This window comes from Erigeron canadensis, chromosome 7 (assembly GCF_010389155.1).
Source record: "Erigeron canadensis isolate Cc75 chromosome 7, C_canadensis_v1, whole genome shotgun sequence".
Classification (NCBI taxonomy): domain Eukaryota; kingdom Viridiplantae; phylum Streptophyta; class Magnoliopsida; order Asterales; family Asteraceae; genus Erigeron; species Erigeron canadensis.
In genome coordinates this window covers 27,916,728-27,930,927 of record NC_057767.1, presented here as the reverse complement: position 1 = coordinate 27,930,927, position 14,200 = coordinate 27,916,728, and the positions used below count along the sequence as shown (strand labels likewise).

General features: G+C 32.7%; 1 protein-coding gene and 1 pseudogene across 1 annotated transcript; both read right to left on the bottom strand.

Moving 5' to 3' along the window:
- Positions 1 to 2,055: 2,055 nt before the first annotated feature.
- Positions 2,056 to 3,003, bottom strand: LOC122609216 (flavonol sulfotransferase-like). Its single transcript, XM_043782272.1, has one exon. The coding sequence runs from the start codon at positions 3,001 to 3,003 to the stop codon at positions 2,056 to 2,058; it is 948 nt and encodes a 315-aa protein (XP_043638207.1).
- A 5,160-nt stretch (positions 3,004 to 8,163) lies between these two features.
- LOC122609215 lies at positions 8,164 to 10,739 on the bottom strand (annotated as a pseudogene).
- Positions 10,740 to 14,200: the final 3,461 nt, after the last annotated feature.

Sequence of the window (14,200 nt, the reverse complement as noted above, 5' to 3'; positions counted from 1 at the left end):
AGCCTTAACATTCATAAATGTGACAAGGCCTGGCCCATCCATTGCCAAGAAAATTGATCAGAACCACCTGAGTGAGTCCTTACACGTTCACGGTTCACGGTTCATCACTTTAAACTTTAAAGGGTGATTTTTTTTAATGGCCAATTAAACATTTTAAACACTTTGAAGGTGATATTTTATTATGGATTATGATGATATATCGTTCTAATTAAGTATATTAAAGATCTGTATGACAATAAAGGGTGATTTTTTTTAATGGCCAATTAAACATTTTAAACACTTTGAAGGTGATATTTTATTATGGATTATGATGGTATATCGTTCTAATTAAGTATATTAAAGATCTGTATGACAATAAGATAAATGACATTCAAAATAAAAAAAAACAAAGGAACTAAATTTTAAAAAAAAATTAATGAAATCTACATGTATTCAGTGTTTAATCAATAATATATATGATTATTGATCTTGCTATACAAAATGAACAAATTGCTATAAAAAATATATTGCATCTTCCATTTAAAAACTTACCACCTAAATTTTATAGTAAATATAAACTATTTTATGTATTGTAATTACAACTTTTAATAAAACTTATAGAAAATATATAATCTAAATTTTCCCTAAGAGCACGTTTGGTAGGGAGAAATTCAAAGAAATGAAATGAACAGAGAAATGAAATGTAGGGAAATGAAATCGGCTGAGAAATTCAACAAATTTCTCTTGTTTGGTAGTAAGGGAGAAATCAACTTTAGAATTCTGAAAAAAGAAAACAAAACATTATTAGATAAAAAAAATAGAGAAATAAAAAGCTACTTTCAAAAATATGAACCATAACCACCTACCATTCTGTTTAATCTTAAATCCATCAGCCATTAAAATAAATATCATCGATCAAGCTTCATTGTTGTTGATATTAAAAGTTCCTTCATATTTAGAAGTTAAACGAATTAAACTTCTTGTATAAGGATCCATTGTTGAAGATCCTATGTTTCTGCACAAAATGAATAATGAAACTAGATCCAGACACCAAATTTGTGATATAGAAAAACTATATCCATAAATAAGATTAAGATTTCTCAATTAGAAAAAAAATAATTTTAAGGCAAAAAAAAAAATATATATATATATATATATATATTTACATACAAATTAACCATGATAATGTTTAAATTGGCGTTAACTAACAAAGGAAGAAGATAAGGAGGGCTTCAAAAAGATTTATAATGTTTGGTGCCATGTGAGAAGTCACATGCGTTTTGTATTTATAATTGTGGTTATAAAGCAAAAGAAAATAGAGAATTGATTTCTCCTTGCTTTTATTTTCATGTTGAAAAATTGGATAAATGCATTTTCTTCACAAAAGTGAGGAAATCAGTTTACATACAAATGGATTTCTCGAGAAACTAAATTCTCCGTGTCTTTATTTCCTAAGTTGTACCAAACGTGGGAAACGGTTTCATTTCCATTTCTTTGCCATCAACTCTCACTACCAAACACACCCTAAACGAGTGAATATATAAATATAAACCCCAAATGAATGAGATGCATGCCAACAACTGCCTAATGGCATAACCCAAGTAAAACGTGACCCCTGGCCCATTCTGTCATCAAAACAAGTGTATGTTATTCGTATTGAAATTTTGAAACATCAATTAGTAGTCGATCACAAGAAATAGCTACACAAATTCTACGTATCGGTGTTGGCGATGGGTATATTTAGGGGAGCATTATATTCCTAAATTTCTTATATGTATGCAATCATATATGAACAAGAGAATGGGTTATAAAAACATAGAACTCAATTAGTTCAAATTCTTTCCGAAGCGAATGTTATGAAATATTTCATTCTTATAGTAGCCACTGTTTTAGATCCTGCACTATTTGGCACAGGGTTGATAGGCCTATAAACCTGTAAGCTAGTAGTAGTACATAAAAATCATCCCATTACAAAGAAGAGTGAAACAAAACAACTTATTTATTAAATATTATGCATTTATATTTTATTATTGACTCGTTTCACTTTTAATTCTCTAGTTGAACCCTGAATTTCTTTTACATTCTCGAAATCGGTCCCGTCAATACTAAACCAGTCCCATTAAGTTTTTGATTTATTAGCATGTCTATGTTTTCTATCATTTCATGTGTAAAGTAATTCTTCCAATCTCCATCTTTAGCCTTCCTGAAATAATATCGGTTTTTTATCGGGCTAGCATCTATTAGATGATGCATTCCATTTTTGTTTACTTCTAGGTTGCTTAGATTCTCAAAACTACATAAATTTATAATTTTCTCAACCATGCCTTCTTTGATTTCTTCGGTGGAAAAAGGATACCCAATGAACTCCGCAAGCCTCTTTACATTGTTGATGGAGTCCCTTTTCAAATCTTCATATTTTATAAAAAGTATATTTTTTGGATTTTCAAGATATGCTTTCCAATATCCCAATATATGATCCCAATATGGTCCATAATAAGAAAAGCCTTCACAAAATTCGTTAAATGCCTCTTCAAATGGCGCTTCTTCCATGGACAAGTTTGCCAACTCTCTCAAGTAATGGTAATGAGATACCATGACATCTTTTATATTTCGATATATGTATACAATCTTACATTTTAAATCAAAGACTGATTTTGGCAATGAACCGTAAGGAAGGTGTGTGCCAACAAGTGGATTTTCGCGCTTTTTTAAAATTTGATTGAAATGTTTCTCTAGGAAAGGAATGCAATTATGTGGCAAGGTTGTGAGTAATGGACTAGTTGATACATCAAATTTTTTTCGTGTTACGATGGAAAAAGCCAAAGCCTTTAGCCAAGTTGTACCAGTTTTGGGGCAACTACATAGTAATACATCACTTGGTTGAGCCTTGAAGTGTAGTTGTGCCAAAATTGCCCCTTTATGGAACTCTCTATCGTTCCAAAAGCCTTGATACTTGTACATGATCGCCCTTCCTTTAGACCAGCTACAAGTGTGTTGGGGAAGGTTTTTGAAGATGTCTTCCATATATTTTCCTAGTTTGGTATTTCTATGAGAGTATGAGACTACATACAAAACTTTTATATAATACCAAATGAAGACAAATGCACGACAAGTTGCAAACAACGACTGCCTAATGGCATAATCCAAATAAAATGTGGCCCATGGCTCATTCTGTCATCATAACAATTTAAAGGCTCTCAGTAAAATCGGATTGGGTATTTATGACCCCGTTAACCCGTCAATTTGATTTTTTCAGACTAAATTCCGGGTAGGGTTTTTATGTTGTTAGGTCAACCCGTCAACATTAATTTTATATTTTCATATATATATTTTTTAAATACCACTAATTAAAGTCTTATCTATATCTATATTCATACAAAACATTTTCATGACCCCTATTTAAAATTTTACGAATTTAAAGACAGACACAATATGAGTCATTTATCCCTAATATGATAAATTAAAATCATTCATTTCCATCCTATACAAAGGTAACTTGTTAATCTGATACAAAACTTAAATCATTCATTTTCATCCTATACAAAGGGTGACTTGTTAATTTGATACATAACTTATATGACACATGGTTTATTTGCAGATAAGTGTTTTGGGTGTGACAGAAAAAAGAGGTGGGTACCATTAAAATTGTCAAAATATTAACATGTAAAATTTGAAAAGAAAAGTTACATTCTATTAGAGGTGGGTACCATTAAATTTCTATTTTTATTTTTTGATAGTTTTTTTACTAGTTTATTTTTGATTGAATGTAAAAAACATTTGTGGTTTTCCAAGTTTTCAAAGATGACAAGTAACACTTATATATCATTTATATATCGCAACCAATATGTTATTAATGAGCGTCACAATTAATATTTAACCATAATATGTTTATCTGTTGTTATACATGGATATCATGCTAATTTGATGATGGTGTAGTTATATCAAAAGTTGAAATCGAAGAGATAACTCAAGATGTAAAGGCTTTGGACCAGAGACTGCCAAAATAGTAGTCAACAGGTCAGCCGTTTTGGGCTCCCAGTTTTCTAAGACCTTATACCTTGTAGGTTGTAGTGGTGTGCTTAGTAATTAAAGATTTAGGCTAATATATTGATATACGGAAAAAAATATAAAAAAATAAAAATGAAAAAATAATAACAAATTATGCAGCTATTGCTAATCAAAAACCAATAACCCTTTGTCCTCCATGCCTCCATGGTATATAACTCGATCTAGTCACTATTCCAACATCACGAACGAATGGTAGCTGCGGGCTGCCAATGCCTTTAGCATCATTAGGTACCCTTTTTTTCTTTTTTCTTGTTTTTTATGCAAATGAACTAGGCCTCTAAATTGATCTCGCTTAAATTCTTCAAAAAGGTTAAGCCGACATTGCTTTTACATTAACAAAGATGAATAAAAGGAGGATTCTATATTCTGAAGACAAACCGTAGCCTAAGTATTATATTGACGTTTATGTAGTTTAATCTTCTTTTGGACCTTTGTAATCATACTTTGGTAGAATTTGTAGTTGTAATGTTTCCATACTCGTTTCCTAGTGTTTTGGGTGTTTAACATTGACTTGTTTAATTTATGAAGGAAATCTCTCTATCCAACTCTGAATACGCATGCAGTATCTAATTACCCGCGCCTCTGTCGTCGGCCTTGTCATAATTTTTTTTTCCGAACGACAGAAGTCATATATATTAAATAAAAAACGACCACTAGCAAGATATTAAAGGCCAAAATACAAGATAATATATCTGAACTACACAAAGTACACAACTAGAATCTTCCCGGAGGGGAGACTAAACGATCAAGAAAACTAGAATTTTAAAGTTGGATTTTTGATCCACTCGTCCCAACTGATGATAGCCCTCGGTTGTCTATATTAAAACCACAAATAAGAAAAGTTGATAATGGCTTAGTCTTCTCTTGATAATGCCTTGTCATTAATTAGACCACTATCAATGCATGAATGATTAGGGATGACAATAAAATCCGAACCTGATGGGGATACCCGATACTTATAAATTTCGGATCGGGACAGGGCGAGCTTAACGGAGCACGGGTCGGGTTTCGGGGCAATTAACGGGGATTTATTCGGGTTTCGGGTCAGGGATTGGGTCATGTCTACCCTAACCTGACACGAACCCAGTAGGCTGAAATTATAGTATATATTTGGGAAAAGTGATAATGAGGTTGTTCCCCATCTAAGCTTAGATGGGGAACCCCTCACATACAAATATTTTAATATTTGTTTGAATTTTATGATTATAAAAACCAAATGTGAGGGGTTCCTCATCTAAGCTTAAATGGGGGACAACCCCATACTCACTTTTCTCATATACATATATATATATAGGGATAAGTGACCAGAAATGCAGTCAACTAATGCTCAAAAGTTATTGACAAACACTGGGTCAGCTTTATTGTGTTCACGAAACTTGAAGTTTTGGTTATTGTGAACATAAAACAGGATTATGGCTATGTGGGACCGGTTACTTTCACGTTAACCCGTTGACTGCTTACGTGGCATGCACACAATAACTTTTTGGGATTAGTTTATGCATACAATTAAAAAAAACAGATTATTTTTTTTCAAACTCGCCGGAAACTGCAAATACTCGCCAGAAAACTAAAAAATCCGATTAAACCTTCGTTTCTTCGAATTAGACCACGAAATTCGCACCAAAATACTCAAAAATAAGCCGCAAACAAACCCTCAACAAAAGTTAAACCGATTGAGACTCGCCGGAAAATTCACCAACTCGCTAGAAAAATTAAAATCACCATAACTTTGTTGTTTATTCGAGTTTCGACTTGAAACCAACACCAAACTGCTCAAAATTATGTGCATAAACTAATCCCAAAAAGTTATTGTGTGCATAAACTAATCACAAAAAGTTATTGTGTGCATGTCACGTAAGCAGTCAACGTGAAAGTGGTGACCGACTAACTTATGACCCGGTCACTTTTGCATGCTACAGGACGATTGAACAAATTTGTTGAATACAATAAAGCTGACCTAAAGTTCGTGCACACAATAACATTTGAGTATTAATTGACTGCATTTATGGGTACTTATCCCCATATATATATATATATAATATGATATAATATAATATATTAGATATTAGATAAAGCATCATGGACTGTAATTTGTTTTACAATTTCGTCATCAAATGCAGTGGTTTGGAATGACCGTACGTATAATCATGGACCTTACGTATTTTTATAATCAAATACAGTGGTTTTACATAAAGCATCATTTGAATTTTTATAATCAAAATAGTGGTTTGAAATGCCAAAAGTTACACCTAAAATGGACCGTACATATTTTTCTTTTATTTTTTTCAAATGAATTCGGATCGGGTTTCGGGTATACTAACGGGTATAGGGTATCGAGGCGGGGTTTGGGGGAACCATTTGACCCGTTAGGTTGCCCCGATATCAGGCCCGTCGGGTATTGGGTCGAGTTCGGGTACTATGTTTCTTATCGGCCGGGTTCGGGTATGATAGACCATAATATATAGTTTATAAAAAAATATCTTTATATAATTAATGAACTTGATTCGTTGTGTTTAGTCTAGACTTTTATACCATCCATTAGACAATAAACACTTTTCAGTTTTCACTGCATTGTGTGGTATCTTTTATAATCGTTAATTTTAAATAAAAAAGATACAAACTTAATAATATTGATATAAATATTATCTTCGTCTTAAAAACATAGTAGTTTATATTATTTGATTTCTTGCTTCTAGCCTAGCTAGACTTCTCTATTCCTTCCATTAAACGCTAATTCATCATTTTTAACATCTCTTAATCAACACCGAACATGAAACTTTGGTTTCATTTCGCTCCTTTATGCAAAATGAATATGGGTATGTTGCTACATTAGATGTGAACCAATTAACTTAAAGTTATATATATAGGGTAAAGTTATTTTGTGAACCTTTTTTTTTGCGAGAATCTTTGAGAACTTTTCAAATCAAGTCCAACCGATGATTATTCTTTACATGAAAATTGTTTTTTGATTGTTTTCTGAATAACTTATGTGTAATTTTGAAGTTTATAATTGTGTGGAGCATAGATTATCATCTGTTATACAATTATGTGGAGATTTGGATTCTTGATCACACGTGCACGAATATTGCTATGATCACATGTATGCAAGTCGATCACATGTATGAAAGGGTCGAGGACAAATAGACCAAGTCGAGGACAAATGGACATTTTGTGAGGACTTCCGTCCTTCCTAAAAGTCATTTTTGTTGTAGTGTTACGAGCATGGTACCCGCACAATGCGGCGGTGGTGGTGGGGAAGACGGTCCGGTGGTGGCGGTGAGAGTACTTTTTTAGAGATGAAAATAGTTGAAGGGCATAGTTGGTATATCACATGAGAAGGTGCCTAGCAAGGAAAATTATTTAAGGGTATTTTTGTCTTATCAGGTTCTTAATTAAGTAAAGGGGAGGAACCCAGTTTCCTTTATTAGGTATTATAGATATATGAAAGGGTCGTTAGGAAACGGATTTTATTGGTCTTTTTTTGTAGCTTTATTGCCCTGGGCTTAAATATACTGCTGGGCTCCTAGCCGCCTTGGTCAATAACAAGAAATAGCCAAGTAAATTTTACATACTGGTGTTGATATTAAATGGGTCATTAAAACTCATATATTAAAAACATACTCCACCTTTTAAGATAAAAACTATAAGGGGTGTTTGGTACAATGGAATGGAAAGGGTGGAAATGGAAAGAGAAACACTTCTCATGTTTGGTTGTAATGGAGAATGGGAAAGAGAATCGAGAATAGAGAATTAATTCCATTCCCTTAATTATTTATGAAATGTAGAGAATTGATGGGAATGGAAATTTTTTGATTTTTTTTTTTTTTGTTTTAGTGATGTTATATGTATTAAATTTGATTATTTATTAAAATTTAGTATTTTTTATATATTCATTCTCTGCTTGTATCAAACGACGGAATCGATTCTCTTTCCAAATACTCATTCTCTTTCCCACTATATTCATTTTCTATTACATTTTCATTCTTTTTTATTCACTCCTACCAAACACCCCTAAAAACATGGAATTAAACTCCATAAATCATGCCATTGCATAGTTATAGATTGAAATAAAGTAACTTATTCACTAAATACACATATAGTGAGATTTAGGGATTTTCATGTTAGAACTAAACCAGTCCCATCCAGTTTTTGATTTGTTATCTTGTCTATTTTTTCTTTCATCTCATCTGTTAAGTAGTTCTTCCAATCTCTATCTTCATCCTTCCTGAAATAAACTCGGTTCTCTACCGGGCTAGCATCTATAAACTGATGTGTTACACTTTTGTTTACTTCTAGATTGCTTAGATTCTCAAAACTACATATATAATTCTATGATGTTTTCAACCACTCCTACTTTGATTTCATCACTCGAAAAAAGATACCCAATGAACTCGGCAAGCCTCTTCACATTACTCATATATAGGGTCCCTTTTCAAATCTTCATATTTAATAAAGAGTATTTTCTCTGGAATTTCGTTATACGCTTTCAAATATCCCAATATGGTCCATAAATGCCGTCACAAAACTCGTTGAATGCCTCTTCAAATGGTGCATCTTCGATAGACAAGTTGTGTACCTCTATGAAGTAATGGTAATGAGATACCATGACATCTTTTATATTTCGATATATGTATACAATCTTACACTTTGAATCAAACACTGATTTTGATATTGAACCGTAAGGAAGGTGAGTGGCTACTAGTGGGTTCTCACGGTTTTCTTTAATATGCTCAAATTGTTGCTCTAGGAAAGGAATGCACATATGTGGCAAGGTTGTGAGTCATTTAATGGACTGGTTGACACATCAAATTTTTTTCGGGTTACGATGGAAAAAGCCAAGGCCTTTAGCCAAGTTGTACCAGTTTTTGGGCAACTACATAGTAGTATATCAGTTGGTTGAGCCTTGAAGCGTTGTTGTGCCAAAATTGCCCCTTTATGGAACTCTCTGTCGTTCCAAAAGCCTTGATAGTTGTACATGATCGCCTTTCCTTTAGACCAGCTACAACTCTACAAGTGCGTTGGGAAAGGTTTTTGAAAATGTCTTCCATGCATAATTAACAAATTCTCCTAGTTAGGTGTGAATGGTATTTTTGCTTGTATAATTTCATAGGTTACTGCGCAGGATTTATAAGCAAGCAACCTCGCATGTAGGAACGGCAATGGGTCGGTTCAGGGTGGATAGTGCCAAAATTGAACTTGACGCGATACTCATCGGGTATTTTATTGGAGACCTCATTGGGGATAAAATTATGTCCAAAAGCCAAAATCTGAACGATTATGATAGCTATTTTTCAAAAGTGATTACCAAAACTTGTATAATTTGAAAAATGATATTACATGCTCTTGATGTTTTGAAAAATGGATGAACAAGTTGTGAAATATAGATATAAAATTAGTTGATATTAGTGTGTAACATTGTATTTACAAAGGTAAAATATAGATTCAAAATTAATCACTTATATGTGTGTACACGAATATAAGCAAGGGAGGTTCTATTTAGAAGTAAACTAGGTCCATGGACACGAATATAAGCAAGGGAGGTTTATTCTATTTAGAAGTAAACTAGGTCCACGGACGTTAGATCGAAATCTATATTAGCAAGCATATTGAAAATTATAATTTGACACCTTTTATACAAGAGTTCACACTATGGTAAATTATAAAGTAAGGGGCTGTTTGGTTGGATGTATTGGGGGTAGAAAATGGGTAAGATAATCATTAATGATGCTTGGTTAAGAAAAAAATAGGTAATCAATGTTAGAAGTAGGTAGTGACCCATTATCTATGTTGTACGGGAACTGGTACGGGAACGGGAAACGGGTACGATACAGGAACGAGAAACGGCAAAACTCAAAACATCAAGAAATGGGTACGACATGGGTACGGCAATGAAAAAAATATAAAATATAGTTATGAAATTGAAAAATAAATATACACCATACTTTCTATTGAAGTTTTATATATAAAAATAATAATTTATAAAATTATCTATAATAAAAAATTAAAAATATACTAAAAACTTGAAACTAATATAATTGTTTGAAAATATAAACATAATACTTCAAAATTAGAAAATTAAATACAATATAAGTAGATATTAACAAACATATATAAGTTTAAATAACTATTTTAAGTTTATGCTTTAATTAATAAATACTCGTAAAACAAGTTAAATATAATTGATATTAAATAATTAAGTAATTAGATAGATATAGATAATATCTATATATTAAATAATTAGATAGATATAATTAGTCATGAGTTTATAACAGCTCATATTTGTCATATCAAAAATCAAAAAAAAAAAGTTGGCACATAATACATATAGGGGTATAAGATACTTTTTTCCCTCTTTCTTTCTCAACAGATCTAGCAACCACCACCACCTCCGGTGCAACTTTCCCGCTGTCTCTTCTAGCAAAGCTTCGAACTACAGTTTACAGTCAACGATTCCGGCGAGAAGCTTACACAATACGCCTTGAAAACTTACAAGAAATGCCCTTGGACTTTTGGAAACCTTTAAAAACGTCCCCAAAAATAGAAACGGTTCAAGAAACGTTCGTTGACTTAAGGAAACGGTCAAGAAACGTCCAGGAAACGTTTCCAGCCGTCCCCGTACACGTTTCCGTCCCCGGGAAGTTTCTGGTACGTGGGACGGCACCTTCTTGCCGTTTCCGTGCATCAGAGCCCATTATACAATAATTTGGGGAGAATGACTATTAATACCTCACTCCTTCTCTCACATCCAATTATTATTATTATTATTATTATTATTATTATTATTATTATTATTATTATTATTATTATTATATAATATGTTTTATAATGATAGTATTCCTTACCCATTACCTTTCTCTTACCCTTACTCTTTCCCCTTTTTGTACCAAGCACCCCTTAAGTATTCTGAAACATTTAAAGTAAATAAATTATAATAATTAAATACATGTACTTTTTATTGTTGGATGAGTTAGCTACAAAATAAAACAGTTTAGAAAGACAAAATACACACAAGCCATTCTTCTAATCCTAATGGTTGATTAGTAGCATAGACCACCAAACTTTTATTGTTTTATCACTTATCATTCATTTCTAATTCAAAATCTCTAATATTTAAATTACTAATGTTTTCAAAAGATTTTTTGAGTAGTGGCGTAGTGCGATTGTGTAAAAATAATACCCCAACGACTAACATAGCAAGATTTAGCAGTGGTCATAGGAGTAAACTTGAAGTCAGGAGGAAATAGGAACCAAACAAAGTTTGTAAAAAATCAATTACTATAGTAAGTATTGTACAATAAATAAAAACTCATTTCATTTGTTAGTAGTTAGGATAGTGATCAGACTAGTAGAGTTAATGTTATGACAAAGTATATTTAGGGAATCTTTTGATAATTTGCTTAGTTGTCAATAAGAACTTTATGAAAGAACTCGTATTGTGAAAGAATTTAGATATAATATGATGTTTTGTAAAGACCCGTCAAGTTATTGAATACGGGAGAATTTTTTTTTTTTCCAAAATTAAACTTAGACACACATGACTTTCATTTCTAGATATGCGAGTATAAAACTAGTTATAAGATAGAGTAATTACATGGATCGTTAACTGTGGAGTGTGGATTACAAAGCGGAGTCTTTGTCTAAAGAAATACATTGTTTAGCAAGGATAAACTACAAAGCCGTTGATCAGAATGATTAATTACCAACAAGATCCTGGTCGATGCTGGGACCTCGAAACCTCTCATCTTCTCTTTAAAACACAAGACCGATTGCTCATAAACTACAATTTGTCTACTAACATTTTCACATTAATATTTTAAAGTTAGTTTTCACTATATCATAAGTCTTTCTTTATATCCAACAAATTCCGTTTATCAGTTCCATATGGATGAAAAATATTGATAGATGAGAATATGAAGAGAGTTTCAACTAATTAATACCTATTCTGTTAATCGATTGTGATACCTAGCTAAGTAGCTACTAGACACACTAGTTATTATAAAATTAAAATCTTCAGTTATCGATTCATCCTATGTTAGTTTATTAAACATTAATTGCTCAAAGACTTTTGATATTAAGTCAATTCAAGTATGCTCTTAGTAGGTTACACATTAAACTCATAACTAAGGTTTCGTTTTATTAGTGGCTCGAAGGTAAAACAATTAATACGTTAATCTTCCTCACACACAAAACACATAACAAAATCCTTAACTCATAATCCCCCCCCCCCCCCCCCCCCCCCAAAATTCACATCCCACCTCGAACGTTGTCACAACACTTCAAACTTAATCTATATTTGCCGCTGCAACGCGCGGACACCCATCTATATGAATAATAAATTACCAAAACGATTAAATTGATCGACAACTGAGTTATTTAAGAGTGAGTTATCAACCCAAACTCATTAAAAAAAATTTAATCAAGGATTTTGCATATGAAAAAAAAAAAGGAAAAAAACTTCATATAAAAATTTGATAACTTTATTAATTAACGCCTCATTATAATATTTCATTTAGGCCTCCAAATAACTTGAGCCTTCTCAAAAAATTTGAGCCTCCTCTAATCCTTTCCTATATTATTCTAAGTTTAACACATGTTCTACATGTTTTTTTCATAGTAGTCAAGTTGTGACTCCAATGATCAACAATTTGGTTAACATACACCATAGTAAAATGTCTAAAGATTATGAGGGAAGGATACCTGTGTAATGGGATAACGGTGTGGCGGTAGCGACAAATGATGGTGGTAGTGGCGGCGAGTGATAATGGTAATTAATGAAAAGGTCATTGGTCTAAATATATTTTAGAAGAATAGATACACGTGGTGTAAGTTAATTTATTAATTATGATAGGATGTTCATTTCACATGTTTTTTTTTTTGAACTTTTTAACAAGAGGTTTGAATTTTTATTAAGTAGTACTAGAGGTGTACCTGCACAATGGGATGACAGTGTGGTGATGACGATGACTGTAGTAGTGGTGGTAGTGTCGTCGATAGTTTGTGGTAATATCGGCGTTGAGAGATGTAAGTAAGTGATTTAAGTGGTTTAGTGAATATATTTTTTAAAAGATAAGAGATTAGTGATATAATTTATTAATTAAAGGTGGTTTTATCAATTCAAATCTCAAAGTGTAATATTTAATAAGATAGTGTAATCTTTATATAGAAATAAGAAGAGGGTAGAAGATACATAACGGTGTTGGCATCCCATGCACCCACCACTCACTCACCACTCACTTCAAACCAATCCTCTTATGTCACCTCAAATCCACCACTTACTCACCACTAACTTCAAACCAATCCCTTTATGCCACTTCAAATCCACCACTCACTCACTATTCATCCAAATTCTGTTGGCAATCTACCACTCACTACAATTGTATTTTTAATTTTAAAATAAAATTCCATTAAACATTAAAAACATTACATGATAATACTAAATCACATAAAAACATTACATAAAATTAAAAAATATATATAAATAACATCACGTGAACAATACATGTTTTACTCTTCATCATGAGGTATGGCAATTCTTGAGCCGCAATATGTCCGTCAGATCATATCGGAGTCGAAAATGTGTCTTCTCATTGCGTATCTCGGTTCCTAGGATCACCAATATGAACTGGACTAATAGTGCGACCGACATCATGTAAAATCATGTCGCACATTATGACACATGCATACACGAGGTTCCTTATTGCTTTCAACCAAGTGTTGTCGAAACAGTCAACAAAGGATACCCCATTTCTGCTTAAGAACACCGAAGGCACGTTCAACATCCTTTCGAGCTGACTCCTGTACTCGCTTGAAATTTTTCTCATTGGGATCGATTGGATATTTGTACGCTTTAACAAAAGTATACAATATGAGATATATGTCATCCACTAGATAATAGCCATGTTTGTAAGTGTAGCCATTCACAGTGAATAGGCAGTTAGGCGACGTGCTTGTACCCTCAGGGAGAAACAATGAAGACTGTTGTAGAAAATTGATACTGTTTAGCGTACACGGGGGACCAAAGAATGCGTGCCATCCACAAATCATGAGAAGTCGTCGCATCCATCATAATCATGGGGTATTCATGATAACCCCTTTTATACTGGGCCCTTCAACTCGTTTGGACACATTTTCCATGCGAAATGTGTATAATCTA